The sequence below is a fragment of the Pantherophis guttatus genome, chromosome 3, assembly GCF_059756535.1.
Source record: "Pantherophis guttatus breed Tessera chromosome 3, ASM5975653v1, whole genome shotgun sequence".
Lineage (NCBI taxonomy): Eukaryota > Metazoa > Chordata > Lepidosauria > Squamata > Colubridae > Pantherophis > Pantherophis guttatus.
The window spans coordinates 39,052,558-39,071,013 of NC_142065.1; the positions used below are offsets into that span (position 1 = coordinate 39,052,558).

General features: G+C 33.3%; 1 protein-coding gene and 1 long non-coding RNA gene across 5 annotated transcripts in view; both read left to right on the forward strand.

The window, feature by feature from the left end:
- TRIM33 (tripartite motif containing 33) overlaps positions 1-13,535 on the forward strand; it is a 61,085-nt gene extending 47,550 nt beyond the window's left edge. For 2 of the 4 annotated variants that reach the window (XM_034414262.3, XM_034414261.3), the window contains exons 14-20: positions 107-266; positions 789-1,138; positions 2,709-2,832; positions 6,204-6,278; positions 6,647-6,799; positions 8,650-8,700; positions 8,783-13,535. In XM_034414262.3, coding sequence (XP_034270153.1) covers positions 107-266; positions 789-1,138; positions 2,709-2,832; positions 6,204-6,278; positions 6,647-6,799; positions 8,650-8,700; positions 8,783-8,995 — 1,126 coding nt within the window. In that variant the 3' untranslated portion in view covers positions 8,996-13,535. The remainder of the gene's footprint in view (positions 1-106; positions 267-788; positions 1,139-2,708; positions 2,833-6,203; positions 6,279-6,646; positions 6,800-8,649; positions 8,701-8,782) is intronic. The other 2 variants (XM_034414264.3, XM_034414263.3) reach the window with 1 other exon arrangement.
- Positions 13,536-15,830: 2,295 nt separating this feature from the next.
- Positions 15,831-18,010, forward strand: LOC117663794 (uncharacterized). The gene is made up of 2 exons (XR_004590813.2): positions 15,831-15,902; positions 17,849-18,010. It is a non-coding gene; the product is annotated as an uncharacterized LOC117663794 (long non-coding RNA).
- Positions 18,011-18,456: the final 446 nt, after the last annotated feature.

Sequence of the window (18,456 nt, forward strand, 5' to 3'; positions counted from 1 at the left end):
CCTTACACACTTTTTGGAAGAAGGATTTTATTAGGTATGGGGATGTATATTTCTCAGAATTTTTAGCAGAGGGGTTTTTAATTTGTATAACTTGTGTACTTTTCAGTTGTGGCTCATCAGGAAGAACCGTTGAGAAGAACAATATTAGCTTTAAATCTGACCATGTAAAAGTTAAGCAGGAACCTGGCACAGAGGAAGAGGTGTGCGGTTTTTCAGGACCTGTGAAGCAAGAAAAAACAGAAGATGGAAGGAGAAGTGCCTGCATGGTAAAATTCTATTTCTGTGTTATACCATTTTGACATAGGATTTCCTAAGCAGTGGGAAGAATTGAAGACATTTGTTACTTTCTACAGAGTAGCTGCTATTTCCACAGAGATTATTATAGTGCTAGAAATATTTAACAATTCTATTTTAGTACTATGTTTTCTTTTCCTGTCCTTGATTAGAAAACTAGATAACCAAGTTGCTTTGGTTCATAAATCAAACTAAGACAAAGGGCAAACTAAGGTGCTTGGCTCAATATTAGCCAATTGTTGTTAATTTAATAATTTATAATAATTTAATAAACCATAATAAACGTTGGCAGCATGATGTGTACCCTAGAATATTGAACTGGATCCATATTTATTCAACCAAGCTCAGAGAGCACTAAGGACCCCTCATATCAAACCTGAGTTACAAATATTCTCCTTTATTGGTATTCATGTTTAGAATAGCTTACTAAAATAAATGGGGAAGAAAGGGGACACCCAAGGGAAAGTTTCTTTTAATTTGTGCCTTTATTTTAGCTTAGCAGTCCTGAAAGCAGTTTGACGCCACCACTTTCTACAAGCTTACATCTGGAAAGTGAGTTAGAAGCACTGGGAAGTATAGACAACCATGTAAAAACTGAACCAACAGAATTGAATGAAAGCTGTAAACAGTCTGGACATGGTCTTGTAAATGGCAAATCTCCAGTACGTAGCCTCATGCACCGGTCTCCCAGGGCTGGAGGAGGAGAAGGCAACAATAAAGATGATGACCCGAATGAAGACTGGTGTGCAGTGTGCCAAAATGGGGGAGACCTATTATGTTGTGAAAAGTGTCCTAAAGTTTTCCATCTGACATGTCATGTACCTACTCTTCTCAGCTTTCCAAGGTATGAAAATACTATTATGTTACATCCCGCAAGAGCTTGGTGTGATTATTCGTAGTAAGATATAATACTGAATGTTAAAAATACAATATTGAGGTGGAAATGGTCCCTCTGCAGATTATTACTATATTGGAATGAGGTGTTCTTGGAGATTAGGATTTTCAATTATTGGTATTGGTAGGTCTTTTAAATATTATCTTAAAGTGGCCTAAAATGTGTAATAAATACTAAATTCAGAAATACAGTCACGTATACTATAGCAGTTACTTATTTAACATGAGTTTTTGCTATTGGCCAATGGCCATAATCAGGGTGGATTTGATTTAAATCGAGTTGATTTAAATCATGATTTAAATCACTAGTAAAAAGGCTTGATTTAAATCAACTCGATTTAAATCATAATTTTTAAAGAGCAACTGTCATCTCTGCTACTCCTTTGACCCACTGTTGATTCACCGATAGTCCCAGTGTTGCAGAATATATAGCCTCATGCTACATAACTAAGCTCCATTTCATGCTGAATAAACTAAATTATTTATGTATCTTAAATAGAAAACTATCTTACGATAGATTTTTACCCCAAAAGTTTTTTATTAAAATAAATTCAATTTAAATCAAAAAAATCCGATTTAAATAAAAAAATCCAATTTTAATAAAAAAAATCATTGATTTTTATCCACCCTGGCCATGATCTGTATGAAACAATTATGCTTTGTTTCATACTAAACAGTGCACAAGAAAAAGTATTCCATCACCTCTTATATGCTTTGAGGAGAGTTGGTCCTCATAATTACACATATGCAAGGCATGGTTAAAAAAAAAAGTAGGTTGCGGTATGTTAGGCAACATCTTATGGCATTACAGTAACTAAAAATCTTTTGACAAGTCAATTTGTGTTTGTTATTCTAGTGAAAATTATTAGACATAATTTGCATTTTATTTCTATAATTTTTCTACAAAATCTTCAATTTTTTGTGAGGCTATTACTGTTTATAATACAGGTAATCCTTGCTTAGCAAATACAACTGGAACCATTAATTCCATAGCTAAGCAAAACATCGTATGACTCTCGGATACACAACATCACTTTCCACATTGAGTTACCGTGGGTCATTAAACGAGACATTACAGGACATATACTTAAAATTGTAATGTCAATTTTTGTTTGTTGGAAACCAGTTATGAAATGCTTAAATGACAATTATGACTATAGGATGCTGTGACAGTTGTAAACACACACCGGTTGTGATGTGCCTGAATGTTGATCATATGATTGCAGGGATGCTGCAATGGTTGTAATGTAAGAATCAGTTGTAAAGTTACTTTTCCAGATGTTCGAACAGCACTTTTTCTGCAATAGTGCAGGGTCCACTATTTTCAGGTCAACCAAATGTTGGTTATGACGGGAATGGACTGACCAGCATGCATGCATGCACACATATACACGCACACATGTGCACACACTCACATTCACATATATATGCATGATTTGATTAATTGGACATTTGGATTTATATATTTAGAAGATTTATAATATGTTATATAGATTTCTGGATTATTTTTTCTTTTCTAGTGGAGAATGGATATGTACATTTTGTCGAGATCTTCTGAAACCTGAGGTAGAATATGATTGTGATAATCTGCAGCACACCAAGAAGGGAAAAACAGCACAAGGATTGAGTCCTGTGGACCAAAGGGTAGGTATCCCATACTTTAGGTATCTTGTTCTCAAATCAATTCAACCCAATTATTGTGGCTTTTTTGTATTATATGTTCCTTTATTTAGATTATATTTTATTTTACATAGTCAGCAACTGTCATCATACTACATAAATCAAATCAAGAAAGCAACTCTGTACGAGTTTATTAATATTGGCTATACTAACAGAATCTTAAGTTTTTCTGTGCTTGCTTCTCTCTGTCTTTCTGTGTTTCTCTCTGTCTCTCTCTCTCTCTCCATCTCTCTCCTTCTCTCTCTCTTCCCCTCTCCCTTTTTCTTCCTTTCTCTTCCCTTCCCCTCCCCTCAAATTCTTATGTAAATTAGGGAGGTTTCTGTCTAAGTCTTTTCATATACTTTCTTCTTGTTTTAGACTTTAGTGGATATAGAAAGTCTACACACCCTTGTTAAAATGCCAGGCTTTTGAATGTAAAAAAAAAAAAAACCCAGACCAAGATAAAACACTTCAGAATTCTTTCCATCTTTAACATAAGATTCAAGCTGTGAATTAAATTGAAAAACAAACTGAAACCTTGTAGGATGAAAAAAAAACAATAAAAACTTACAATAATGTGATTGTATAAAGATGCATACCCTTAAACTAATGCTTTGTTGAAGCGCCTTTTGATTTAATGACAGTATTCAGACTTTTGGGGTAAGAGCTCAAAAGTAATCACGATGGCATATCTTGCTTTGGGAATCTTGCAAGTCACTCTTCCTTGCAAAAGTGCTCCAAATCTGTTAAATTGCAAGGGCTCTCCTGTGCACAGTCTTCAGGTCACCCCAAAGATTTTGATCCTCTTTTGGTGAAGCCATTTTTTTGCTGATTTGGCAGTGTCATTGTCATGCTGAAAAGTGAAATTCCTCTTCATCTTCAGCATTTTATCAGAGACCTGAAAGTTTTGTGCCAAAATTGATTGATATTTGAAATGGCTCATAATTCCCTTCCCCTTGACTAAAACCCCAGTTCCAGCTGAAGAAAAGCAGCCCCAAAACATAATGTTGCCGGCACCATGCTCCACTGTGGGTATAGTGTACTTCTTGGGGATACATAGTGTTGTTTTTATGCCAAACATACTTTTTAGATTTCTGGTCAAAAAAGTTTAACCTTGAAGTGATTTATCTTGGTCTGATTTATTTTCTCCATTTCAAAAAACTGGCATATTAATAGGAATATTTCTACATACACTGTAAGACATGTTGCATTTCATGCACACCCAGCTTTGAAACATAATACTCTTTTTTTCTCAACCAGGTTTCCCTGTTTTCCTCACTCCATTACCCACAGTGATAATGGAACATGTATTTGATATGGGAGCTCACTACAACAAGCCAATTATCCTAAAGTTTCCATTCATATCACTTTTTTAAAAAATAGCTGGCTGTTTGCATTTGAAACTGTTTTATTAAACCGTACTATTTAGTTTGCATTCAGCAATTCAACCAATTTTGTACATAAACAGGGATGAGTGTGATGATATTCCTTGTTTTTCCATGGAACTTCAGTTGTTTCTCACTTGTCTACAGCATCTGTACTGTAGAATTCAGATATCCACTAAATGGAAACAGAAAGCTGGAATTTTCTGTATCTTTTGACTTCCATCTAGTGTTAATTTGGATTATTTATTTATGTAATTAATTTGATTTAGATGTCCTCTGACTCCAAATTGTGTGGCTTACAATATAACAGAGTGGATCTACTGGAACATAGCTTTGCAAGTCTTCAATCAGTGGAGAGCCAATAATGTCACCACTGTGACCAATGTGTAGTGCTATCAAGAGATCCCTTTGTTTACAAGAAGAATGAATCACAATTTTAACACAATCTAAATCAGTGAATTTTCATTTTTCTGTGATATGTATAGTAGTATAGAATTTCTGCTTTTTTACATTTAAAGAACTGTTATTACAGAAGAAATATATTTTTTTCTTCCTAGAGGTTTGAGCCCATTTATTAATCTCATTTATGCAGAATATCTTCTGAATCTTTTGTCTTTGGCATTTAGTTACTCTTACTCATTGAATTTTCTCCTTTAGTTATTCTCATGGAAAAGTTTACCTATGTTTATAGTCTTTTTTTCAAATCTTTCTGACTGTTCTGCCCATTGAATTGTCCTCTATCATAAGTGAGCTAAATGTTCTAGTGCTTTTACTTTTCTGTTACAGTATGATAAGCATATAATATGATATAACAACGTTTGCTTAGAAGGAATTCCACAGACTGCAATAAGCATATGATATGATTTGCTTAGAAGTAATGGCATAAAGCATGATCAAGCAAGTTATCGGACACGTCTTTTCAATCAGTTATCATTTTTCACCCCCACCCGCATAAACCTGAACCTATTGCATCATCATCACCATCATCATTATTATATTTTGGGCTGATAACTGGCATGGACTATATGAGATTCTGAGCTGTGTTTAGAGGGCTTTAACTATGATAATGGCCATGGCCAATTGTAGAAAATAAATGATTTCATTGCTTCAATATCTTAATCAAAACTGCTGTTTGTAAACGTAATTCAAGGCTGGTTATAAACTAGCAAGCCATGTGTGATGTAGGATGAATTGTCTCCCGGGAACCATAAAACTACAGGTATCTCTGGTAATTGGAAGATAATGTTCCCAATATAAAGTTTTGGGGAGACATTTGACTTTGAAGTATATTTGGCAGAAATTTGAGGTACTGCCTTTTGAATGACTATACTGAGGCTTTGGGATTCTTTGCCAAGGAAAGCTGCTTTGCCTTATCTGCCTTCCACTGGGAGCAAAGACTATTTTCTTAGATTATGCTCATAAGGTATCTTATAACTATGTTTCATTTGGATTTTTCCTGTCATTTTGGTTGATATTTTAGTTGATATTATATTTGTTTTATTACTATTGAAGAGCAGTTAATGGAAAAATAGGTTATTATTGATGCATGGAATACGTTGTGCTCAGTATTGTGATAGTATGCACAATATTTTTTAAAACATGAATTAGGCTTGTCAGTGACCCTTGAAATGATGCCTTGACATTTAGAAGTAACACATAACATTTAGAAACATGCTAGATCATAAATCGCTTTTAAAATACTTTACAATCTTGAAAGTTACCTCCTTTTGACTTTGTTCAGGTCCAAAGCTGTGAAGGCAAAAGGAATTAGTTGCATGGATATTAAAATATATATAACTAATCTCTGTTGATTCCAGGTAATCTAGATACTGGTAGTTTTTTTGCAGACTGAATTAGGCTTTGAGAATCTTATTCTTCTGAAAATTGTAGGATAAGCACATAACTGATTAACAAAAATTCAGTCTTTTAAGAATAAAACAATTTTAATTGAATTTGTTTTTCCTCCACAAGAAATGTGAGCGCCTCCTACTTTATCTATATTGCCATGAGCTGAGTATTGAATTTCAAGAGCCAGTTCCAGCCTCGGTGAGTGACATCATATACATTACCTGAAGATGATAAAATGTAAATTTTTACTTTTAGGAGGATGAAATTGGTGATCAACATTTGACAGTCATAGTTGCTATTATGTTATGAACGGTATTTTGCAGTATGTACTTTTAAAAAAGTATCTATTTACAAAATTGTTGGATCCGCAATGTTGAAGGAGCTATGAAGCAGAATTTTCACATTTAAAAATAATATCACAATTTTGCATTTTATTGTGTATGTTTTCAAAATCTTTGGGTCTGGTTTTAAAAATGAAAATGCTTCATATAGAAAAATATTCTACTGTAAAAGTATGTTTTTTACATTTTCTCTCTTCTAATATGACTGCATTTTTTTCTGAACAGATACCAAACTACTATAAAATAATAAAGAAACCAATGGATCTATCCACAGTAAAGAAAAAACTGCAGAAGAAACATTCACAACATTATCAGACGCCTGAAGATTTTGTGGCAGATGTTCGGCTGATCTTCAAGAACTGTGAAAGGTTTAATGAAGTATGTTAACTTCCAACCTGTAGAATTGTTTTGACGGATGAAAAAAAAAAAACCTTCTGTGTCTTTACAGACTTTAATTACAAGTGTTTCCAAATTCTGAGTGTGGGATGGAAATAGTGTCCCATATGTAAGCTGGGCACAGATTGAGCCTCAGACTTAGTCACTTATTATATACAGAGATGATAATGTAAATTGGATCCTGAGGACATACTTGCTCTTCTGATTTCTTTACTGATTTTAATAGTGAACCAATTAAATGCTGGGTTGCATGCACAAACTGTTTCATGCCTCCTTTTTGTGGAGACATTGTCTTTTCAATAGCACATTGTTACCTAGCCCAAGTAGAAAAGCTGCTTGTGTGAATGATTTAGTTGATATGGAAAAGCACTGAAAGCAATAGAAAACAAGATAGGTCATTAATAAATAATTTTACAATTAAATACATGGTGTATTCATAGATTATCTTTAAATCTAGAGCATTTTGTGAATGATAAATAGTTTTGAAAAGTTGCAATCTTAAATCAAGATTACATGAAGATTTTCATGTAATAAAATAAGCAATAAGCAGGATTTAAACAAATGCAAGGAGGCATGGGCTATCAGTCGCTAAAGGACTTATAATAGAACAGGATTTGTGATGGAAATAGCTGTAGAATACCTGGCCTTCTGATGATAACTGAATAGTTGTTTAAAAATGGACGCTGAAGCAGATCGACCCTGTGACTGCTTAAATAGCATCTTTTAAAAGTTTGGAAGCCATTCTGCAAGGCAGTCTGTTAGATTCCTTATTAATTGAAAGTTATCTTGCTAGCTTAAGCAATTTGGATAACAAAGTCTTCTTAAAATAAAACAAATAATTAATGGTAATTTCAAATATGTAGAAAAAATGCTGAAATAATATGGTGTTTTTGAAACATCAAAAATATGGCATGTGAACCTAATGCAGAATACTGTATTTATGGGAAAAGAAATAATCAATAGGCACCTAAGATATTTTTTTGACTCCAGGAAAATTGGCCACATTTAATCATATTTAAATTAGAGTTGTTAACATCTATTGAAAGGACTTGGATCCTTTCTATATTATCTAAAACCATTATTCTATCTCCCATTGATTAGAAGGTTTTATTTAAATATGCTCAGAAACTCTTGAAAAAGAATCCTGAATTTTCTATAGGACAGAATTTGAAAACCTGAGTTTCATTTAAAGTGGGTTATAATCTTTGTCCTGGTTTGATATTAATACCTGCATATAAAATTCTAATACTAAAATCTCAGAAATGTAAACATTTTTAAAGTATTGAGTTACCCTAAGCAGTTAATTTAAACTTGGATTGTAATAGGTGAGGTTTAAGTATTTTTCAAAATAAATAAATTTTAAGAAAAATGAACGCACTCACAGTGAAAGGAAATTTTCATGGACAGATAAATGCAGTTAGAACAGACTAAAAAAGAAACTTGCCCTTTTTTCTTACTGCAGTTATCACATTTATATCATGACAAGAAGAACTGAACTGGAAGGTAGTGGGATAGCACTTTCTTGAGAAGAAATGACAAAGGAATCCTGATGGAAGAAATTATTGCTGACCATTTATAACACAATTATTCTATTTACTGTACAGCTCAATTTTGGATTTCTGTGCTTAGTATCAGTTTGGCGAAACTGATCATTTGTTAATGGATCACATACTCAAATTTAGCATTGGGACCTTATGAAGTGTCACTTCTGTGTCACAGTTTTTAGAAATAAATTGCCATCATGGCTGAGTTTCATCATCCATTCCTGTACAGTCTCATAACTTTAGAAGGGATTATAATTTCCTTTGTTTTGACTCTGGTATCCTTTTTAGATGATGAAAGTTGTTCAAGTTTATGCAGAAACACAAGAGATTAATTTGAAGGTAAGCTTTTCAGACCATGCACACTTGCTGAAGAGATGTTTATTACCAATTGGTGAATGTTACTATCTTTTTTACTTTGCAGGTTGATTCAGAAGTAGCACAGGCAGGGAAAGCAGTTGCATTATACTTTGAAGATAAACTTACAGAGATATACCCAGGCAGGATCTTCCAGCCTTTACCTGAATTCGAGCAAGAAGAAGATGATGCTGAAATAACTGATGATTCAGATGAAGATTTTATACAACCACGTAGAAAACGTCTAAAATCAGATGAAAGGCCGGTGCATATAAAGTAAACTGATTAAATGGACCCGAACTATTGTAAAAAAAAAAAAAACATATTTAAATGTTCCTGGGATATTATCGTGGCTTTAGTAGCCATTTTATTGATAGTGTTCAGACAGTATTAGATTACAAAAACATTTGTACAGAAACATTCTTGTCTAAGGGGGAAAGCTTTCAACTTCTGTTACTGCTCTTGTGTTGTGTGGGGTTTTTTTTTGTGCTGGATTTTTATTTTACTTTTTCACTCCTTCATTATAGAAGTTTGAGATTATTAACATTCATATCAGAAAAGTTTTTATATGATGACATTTGTATGAACAATGCATTTTTGTCAATACCTAATAACTATTTCTGTAGGATTGGACCAAGACAAGTCATATTTCACTTTCATACCGGGTTGTGGTTTAAATTCTAAGCAACGTTTCTCTTCATGTAACCAGAACTGCTGGTTGTGTGATTTTCTTTTTCTTTTTCTTTTATTTTTGAGATTCAACATCTTATCCAAGTGATAATGCAAGTAACATACTTCGTTGAGTCAAATAGCCAGCTCTGCAATCTTTTATTATGTATAGAAGTATCATAACATCATTAAATCATCTTGAATTTGTGAATGCAGGAGTGCGAGTTCTTCATATGTGCTTTATTGACTTTGGTTGCAATTCATGTTTTTAAGTAGGATTCGTGGTATTAAATGGAAGTCCTATGCACAATACACCTCAGCACCATTTTCTTTTTGTATTGTGTTTTTTTCTCTCTCCTTATAAGGCAGGATGTTGGCTACAAAACCAACTAAAATATAGATTTTAGTACTTTCAGAACTAGTCTATGATGTTAATAACTGGTGACTGTCCAGTCTTCCCTACTAACAGTTTCTGATAGACTGCTATCAGCAAACTAATAACTTTGTCAACTACCAAATGTGTAAAATTTCCTGTATTCACTCTGTCTTATTTGTAAATAATGGTACTGTAAATTCTTTCAGGCAGCAACATTTGCTGGACTGTTTTTAAGCTAATATGTATTCTTACTAATGTTCCTAATCAAGAACAGATTTGTAATATGCTCTTTATTTCTTAAGCAGTTCATAATTTGAAGTTCTATATTATTTTGTTAGATCTATTCAGTCTTCTTCAGAAGCAGCTTAAATTGAAGAGAATGATGTGCCCTTTCAGGCTAAGTTACTTGTCTATTCTTAAATCTAGAAAATGGTCCAGCATATCAGACAAGTAACTAGTTGAATAATAATATGCAGTTGTCCATGCATAACAAAGCTCTTCGAAGACAAGAAAAATCTGCATTATTGTAATTCAATGTTGAACAGGTAAAAATCCTTATATGCTTGGCGTAGGTCTGTATTAAACTATTTCAAACCCTTATATAGAATATTTTTATGCCTGTTTCAAAAAGGCAAACTATACCGAGGTAACCAAAACATAAGCTTTACTGTGACATTAAGTGTATTCATTATGGCCAATAGTTCACAGTATATGAAGAATTGATCTATACAGTAGAGTTGAATAGTTTCTATTATACAATGTATTCCCAGTGATTCCCTAAAGAGTTTTGATTCAAATGCCTGATTTTATTTTCCCTGAAAGAGGCAGACAGGACGGTTCTCTAACATGAAAGTAATTAAAGATATTTATGACTTTAATTCACTTTCTTAGATAAAAAATGAAAGGAGTCCAGGGATTTATTTTCACAAAAGGTTTTATTTAACAAATCAATTCTAAACTGTCTGTTTTATGAATATATATTAGTCTATATTGTGACCAAATTAAAGTTAGAGAAGTCAGTTCAGAGAGATTGGAAGAAAGTTTCATGATCATAGCTGTCGTTTCCACATATAAAAGGCAACATTCTAACTGGACCTTGTGATGTTTTCTATATATAGTGTTATTGATTATCCTTTTTTCCAAATGTAGAGATGATATTACTTAGCTTGAGAGATCTTACGTACAGGTAATGAGCATAGTCTAGTTTGAATGTCATTTTTTATTTGCAATTAAAAATATGAGGGTGAATGGGAGGCTGTTCCCTCTTAGTGTGTTCACTCTCCAACAAGTTCCCAGAAAATATCCACTTATGTGCTTATTGCAAGCATCAAATGCAAGAACAAAATGCTAAATAACTGTTGGATGTAGTAGTTCTTACGTATACTAAAGTTCTTCGTATCTCAATTTATAATGAATGAAACTATTTCTTACTTAAATTAAATATATGCAGATTTCTTTCTGCAAAAGAGAACTGGTATTGAGCTAATTTAGTTTCTTTTCCATTCTGAAACTGCAATGGAAAAGTAATAGAGTTTAGTGTATTAAATTGTATGAATATCTTTTTACTTTTTTGCAAAAACATAATTTGAGACATTAAATTGATTATCTGCTACCTGAAACATAGTGGATAATAACATTCTGCATAGACTCTGTATAAATTGCTAGAGTCATTTCTTGAAGAATATATTCATAGATGGAAATGATTTGCAGTCTTGATGAGCTTTTCTCGGTGATGGTAAGAAGTATATCACAAAAGAACTTCTGCCACCTGTACAGCTGAAAAGAAGCCTGTGTTTGGCATATCACAGGCACTTGTGCAATTATTGAGCTACACTGGGTTTGAAAACATAGTTTATTTTGGAGTATGTTCTTCATATATCTACTTTCTAGTGGATAATGGGGCTTTCCTTGCATGTGAAATGGATTTACCTGGGCTTCATAAATTACAATGTAACTTACATCTGATATGGTCCCAAAATATTTTGTCTTATAATTTGACTCTTAAAACTATGACTTCAAATACTCTTACTAAAAAAGAAAGCAAAAAACTCTTTCCCTGGTTGTATAGTTCCAAACATTTAAGTTAATCCAAAGAAGAAAAAGGCAGCTTACTTTGAAACAGGAAGGATAACAAATGTACAGCGTGCTGATTGTGGACTTCTCAATTACCTCAGCAGGTCCCCTGCCTTGTACTTACTAGTGATTAGTGTTAGTTTAACCAGCTAAGTATGTTCAGGTCTTACTTAACTGTGCCCTACAATTAAGTGTCCTATCATATACTATTAAGGCTGATTTACTATCCAAAAAAGGTGGCTTTGCCCCTAGCTTTTAAAGTAGATACTGTATGCTGTAAAATGTAGATAGCCTTTTTCATGAGAAAAATTCCCATTAATAATATTTGAAGTGGCATTGACTGTCGACGTACTCAATACTGGATAGAAGAGCAGAATGTTTTATAAACATTTTTGCAAGCCACTGCATCAAAGTAGTATTTTTTAACAAATCACCCCAATTTGCGATTCTGTTGTATAATGTAGTTTTATTAGACAGTCCCATTTACGTAAAAGTTATGGCAACACTATCTTGAAGTTGAAAATGTAACGTGCTGGATGTAGGCTTTCTCTCTTTCTTTTTCCACTTCTTAGCAAAAAAGCAATAAAACTGCTTTATCTGTTGCCTGTTTAGCATGGCAGGAGTCCATTTCCTTTGGGTAGTGGTTTTATAGGAAAGTTTTTGTATGTGTATCACCCAAGTCTAGCTTTTAACAAATAAAGTGTGCAGTTATAGTGTGGCATTTTATTTTAAAAATTGGGGAAAGTTAACATATTTTTTTAAGAAGTAGGTGTTTCAGTAAATAATGGAAGTACTTTTTTAAAAACTTTATATGCCACAATTTACATAGACCTATTTCAAAGTAATTCATAAGATTGTGATTTTGGATATGGCCACCACTTCTTTGCTTCAGTGATGCATGTGCAGTAACTCCACTCATTTGTTGGTTTTTGTGTCCGCCTATTTGCTAGTCTACTTTTAAAATGCATCCTAATCAAAATTGTTTTGAAAAATTGAAGTTATTTTGATTTCTTAATTTAGTAGCTGATTGACAATGATAACACACAACTTTCTCTTTTCTATTCAGTTCTTTTTCAAGTAGGGAGCTGCTCTTTTCTTTTAAAATAATCTGTGACTTTGTATAAACAAATTCAAAGAATTTTATAGATCTTTACCCGTTTCAGCATTCCCGTAGTGTGAAGATAAATTTTGAAATGGAAAATGATGCATGTTAAAGGCCTGCCAATGTAGGCGTTTGTTAATTCAAAATGCCATTAAACATGTATATATGAGGTCGATAAAGATTTGTGCAATTGAAAGCCTGTTTTAATTTTATATGTAAACATACAAATCAAAGGGTTCAATTCCCAGTATTCTTTCTTTCTGGTAATTAAAACTGGTACTTTTTGCACATAGTTAACTTTACTGATTCTTTTTAAAAAGTGCTGTTTCTGTGGTGTTGTATTCTCTGAATAATATTTAATTTTTTTTAACAAGTTAACGTTTCTAATTGTTCAGTTCCTGTGTTTTTTGGCTGATGTGTAATAAAAGCATTTTTCTTTACATGATTATTTAATACATTTAGCAACCTGTAAATATTTCTTGTTAAGTGCTCTGGAATGTGGTGTAGCAATTGTATTAGAACAGTTTTAAAAAGCATTGTTTTGAAAACCACTTTGTTTTGGTTATTTCTATTAAATTAGAAAAGGAAGAACTTTTCAAATGAGTATTGTTTTGTAAATTCAAGGCCTCCCTAGACCTATTGATACTGTTATTTGATATATTATTAGCATGGGAAAATTATGAAAATTTGGCTAGCATCTACACAGTGTCTTAAGAATAAGGGTTATGATTTAACATTATTAAATACACACACAAGCCTTTTACAATATCTCTATATGATGGATATAATTTATTTAAACATTAGTTTAAACATACATACAGAAATAAATTCTCAATGTACACACTATGATATTTTACTTTGGAAACAGAATGAGATTGAAGAGATAACATCTTAGTTGTTAAGAAAAAAAATATTTTCCATCTTTCTATTCAGGGTGCCCTTTCACTTTGAATATTGTATTCTATAATATTAACTGTCCTGTGTTTTATTCACCAGTTTTGTACCTGAGTGTAAATAGATGAACTGATGTCAAAGGTTATTTGCGGATTTCATTTAATTATGATTGATACAGAGACTATGGATAAGAATGGAAACCTTTATAGAAACTAAGCAATGTTGTTGCATTACTTAATGAAATGTGAAGAGCTTGACTTGCAAATTAGCTTTGTTCCTTGCTATGTTACCTCGTCACATATAGATTTTTGCTTGTGTGTGTTTGGAAGGTTTTTTTTTCCACAAATGAATATATGCTTAGCCACTGTGAAGTGCGAACAATATTGGTTTGCATAGTTAACTCCTATCTGGAATCCATAAATCCAAGATCCAAACTTCACTATCAAACTGACTACAATGCTGAATTTGTTATCCTTGAAGAAGTTTCTGGGACAAATAGGTACTGTTATGAGTTGCTCAGATGGGAAGTGCAATCCATTTTTCTCTTTGAGAATCAAGAACAGGGTTTATTCCTTACCAGCCCATCTGCTCTCTGCTCTGCCCTGGTATTTGGTTTAGCTAACTTTATGTATTGGATTTAGTGATTTCATCCTCTTGTATTATCTCAGTTTAACCTCTTGAAAAGAAATGCACTTCTTGTAATATTTTATGGAGAAGCTGGAATGTTAATCTTTGGAATGTATAGTCTTTTTTTTCTTTATGTACTCTCCACCTAGTCTCTCTTTACTGCTAGTGAGATTTTTGTTTGTATTCCACAAATGGGCAAGCTACATACCAGCAAACAATAGATCTTTTTGGTTGTTGGCTTACCATATTGCGAGCCCTGCAAGTGGAAAGAGGATAGGATAGAAATAATATAACATTCTTTATTAGGATGTTACTTCAGTTTTGGCATCTGTTGTGGTGAAAGAAGATAGTTATGTTCATGAAAAGAAGAACTTTCTGAAAAAAGGTATTTCCATTTAAACTGATTGGGAAATAAAGTTTTAATTACTGCCATATACTAAAAGCAAAGAAGATGGCTGGAGGCCATTCTCCCTATCATTATCTTTGTTAAAACTTCAATAATTGCATATCTGAAGAGACTAGAAAGGTTTACTGGAGTATGCGAATATCTTTATAAGGTTGCCTTTTTCAAACAAAATACTTTTGAACTAGCTGCATTTAAAGTCTGTAAACTCCCTAAGAAACATATAATGGAATAAACACATTGCCAAACATTAGAGAGGAGGTAAGAGTCCTAGCTAGTGAGATTAAAAAAAACTATTAGAGCCAAGTCTAAGTATTCTGCCAACAGTAAAGATGCTATGACATAATAGGCCCTTTTCCCAGATTTCTTTGGCTAATCTCAGAAGATAGAAAAGCATCAGAGATGATGTTTAAGTTCATATTGAAGCATTAGAAATCCCAATTTGACATTATATATAGGATAAAAAGTGTAACACCTTTAATAATGCCTTAAGGCACATTGGAAAACTTTCTGAAACGAATGTACAGCCTGTAAAGTTGTTTAAACATTAGGAGGGAGGTGGAAAATTACATTGCATAATCAGTTCCATAACTATTCTGCACTGAAGACTACGGAAAGGATCTTTGGACAATATTGGCCCCCTCGGCTAAGTAAATTATACTAGATTACAACAGAGTGGTGCAATGGCTCAGTGGTTAAGACACTGGATTTATTGGCTGGAAAGCCGACAGCTTGGGTTTGAGACCCGAGCATTGCATGAAGGGTTGAACTCCCGTCCTTGCTCTAGCTCCTGCCAATCTAGCAGTTTGAAAGCATGCATATGCGAGTGGATAAATAGTTACCATATGCTGGGAAAGTAACAGTGCTCTGTGACATCATGCTAGCCACAAGACCATGAAAATGTTCTCAGACAAGGACAAGGCTGGCCCTTGAAACAGATGAGCACTGCCCCCTATAATCAGCAACTACTAGCAGAGTAAAACCGCAGGGGCTCCTTTAGTTTACAACAATAGTACTGCTATTTGGATCACTTAGGAAGAGTGGTATGTAAGAATGCTTTATATTTTGTTAAAGAGCTTTCAAAACACAAGATAATTCTGAAAATGAGCAATAGTTTGTTATTATGAATACCATAGTATTTAAGCTTTGGCTATATGCAGGATTCCTGTTTAGGTGGTTCCTAATAACAAGATGCCTAACTGTGTAATATAGTTGTATGATGATAAGTTGTTCTGTTGCTCTAAAGCAAAGTGAATGGGAGAAATATGAAGCAATTAAAAACTCTCCTAAATAACCATTTTAAAATATGGAAATAAGTGGAATAATTAATCTTTGACTATTTGTCTTCTTCCAATGGTTTTTTCTGAACAATTCATAATTACCTATTTAATAAGTTTTGTTATAGCAATAATTTAAGAAAATGAGGATGAAGAATAAATGCCATAAATTGTTACCACTTTCCCTCAACTACTGAGCAACACTTCAGTTGCTCTTGAACTTAAAAATGTATAGTAATGTATAATTAAATCCAAACTGATTATATGGCTTCTATTGTGGGAAATTACAGTAAGTGAGAACACACTGAATATTAATATCATTCAACTGTTAATATGTGTACTTCACAACTGTTAATATGGGGTTAACTATATGCTGTTGAATATAAACAGACTACAGACATGAATTAAGAGAGACAAGAATGTATTATTAATGTATGTGATACATACGTTTGTATCATCTAATATGAGTGAGGGACCTATGGCCTTTACTGACTTGCATCTTGAAGTAACCCCAACAAGAAGTATGGCCAATGGTGAGGGATCATGGAACTACACTTGCACAAGATGTGGAGAACACACATTTCAGCCAGATCCAAGAAGGCAAATAGCTTTACAATATTTTCAGTGAGTAAAGATAAATAGGATTGCAGAATGGGAACTCTCTTTTGTATCCCTCTAGAAAAAATATCTAATGCAACTGCCTCATCTTTAGTAACCTTACAAAGGCATATAAATTTATCTACTCACTCTACATACATAAGGCATATACATGCCTTTTATAATGTAGCATATAACAGAATGGACCTGGCAAAAATACTTAATGTAGATAGGCCCATTATATCTTGTAATGAAATCGAGACTGAACTCAAGAATATGCACAGAGTGCAATAATAATATAAACTCTGCAACTAACCAGTCAAGAAGCATGGGGGCATTTTTAAACTACAAACAGACTAATCTAATAGAATACAATGATAGGAACAAAAGCAACACCAAGCTTAACCAAACCAAGAAGTTGTTTTTTGCATTTGTAAATGGTGACAGACCAAGAACATATATAGATAATGCAATAATAATCAGTCCAGTCCTGTCCCGCCCCACACCCTGACAAAAAAAAATGGTAACCAGTGGGTAGTCATATTATCTGGATCAATAGATAAAAGTTTCTCCCTGACTTTGGATACCTGGAAGGATATATGCCTTTCATCTCCCCTGTCTCAGTGACTGTGTCCCTGCAACAACTTATGCAGATGGAAGCCTTGTGAAGGAAGTCACATGAGGAAGATGCTGATTTTTGACCCTCATAGAAGTCATCATGGCATTTTTTTCTTGGCGTACACCATTGAAATTCCCTAAATTGGCCCATGGCTCCAACAACAACAAAAACAATATTTTATAAACTTTTGTCTTTATTCCAATCTGTTTTACAGAAAATATTTTGATTGTTCCTTTTTTCATGAGAGTATATAAATAAGGTTTCCTCCTCAACCTATAGCAAATTCTGTAAGTTGTCAAACCACTTGAAATTTCAAATCCCTTTTCAAAGTTTGCAATTGTGACTATCTCAGATCAAGTTTTTGCTATTTTATCTTTAGCTCTTGTCTTTGAGGTATGATACAAACTCAGGAAATTGATGTGACATATATTATGGGTTCTTTTGGACCTGAAGCAAGATGCTGACCTTTTCTTCTCCTTTCTATTTCCTTTGGCAGACCTGAAGATAAAAAAAAAATTGAACTGTTTTCTGAGAAACTGTTTGTAGTGTTCTTATTTTACTTCTTTATTCTATAGTGAATCATGCAGTTTATCCTGTGTTAGTCTGGTTTATTACACATTTGACAATAAATGCTGAACACTGTTTTTTTCCATCAAAATATTGTCTCCTTGCAGTCACATTTTATTTATTAGGCAACCAGCGAAAGTGTTTATGAGAGGGGAAGAATGAAGATATTTCTTTACTGTGGCAAGATTGGGACACGGAAATGTTTACTTCTTGGAAGTAGTTAAAAAGGTAAATTCAAGGAGGAGACAATGTGAATAACCTGAAATAAGAGGTTTCCCTCACTTTATAGGCATTCACTAATATGTGAATTTGCTATTATGAAAGTGATTGTTTTTGTCTAGGAATTCACTTTATTATGAAAAAAAAATCTTATTTGGGATTTGTGCCAGCATAGCTATTTTGCTGGTCCAGAAACATGCCAAGATTTCTTCCCATCAAAATCATTTGAATATTTTCCCACTAAAATCCCTCACTCATGCATTTACCGTCATTTTGTACAGTTGTTCTGACTATGTCTTGTCTCAGTTACTTCTATAT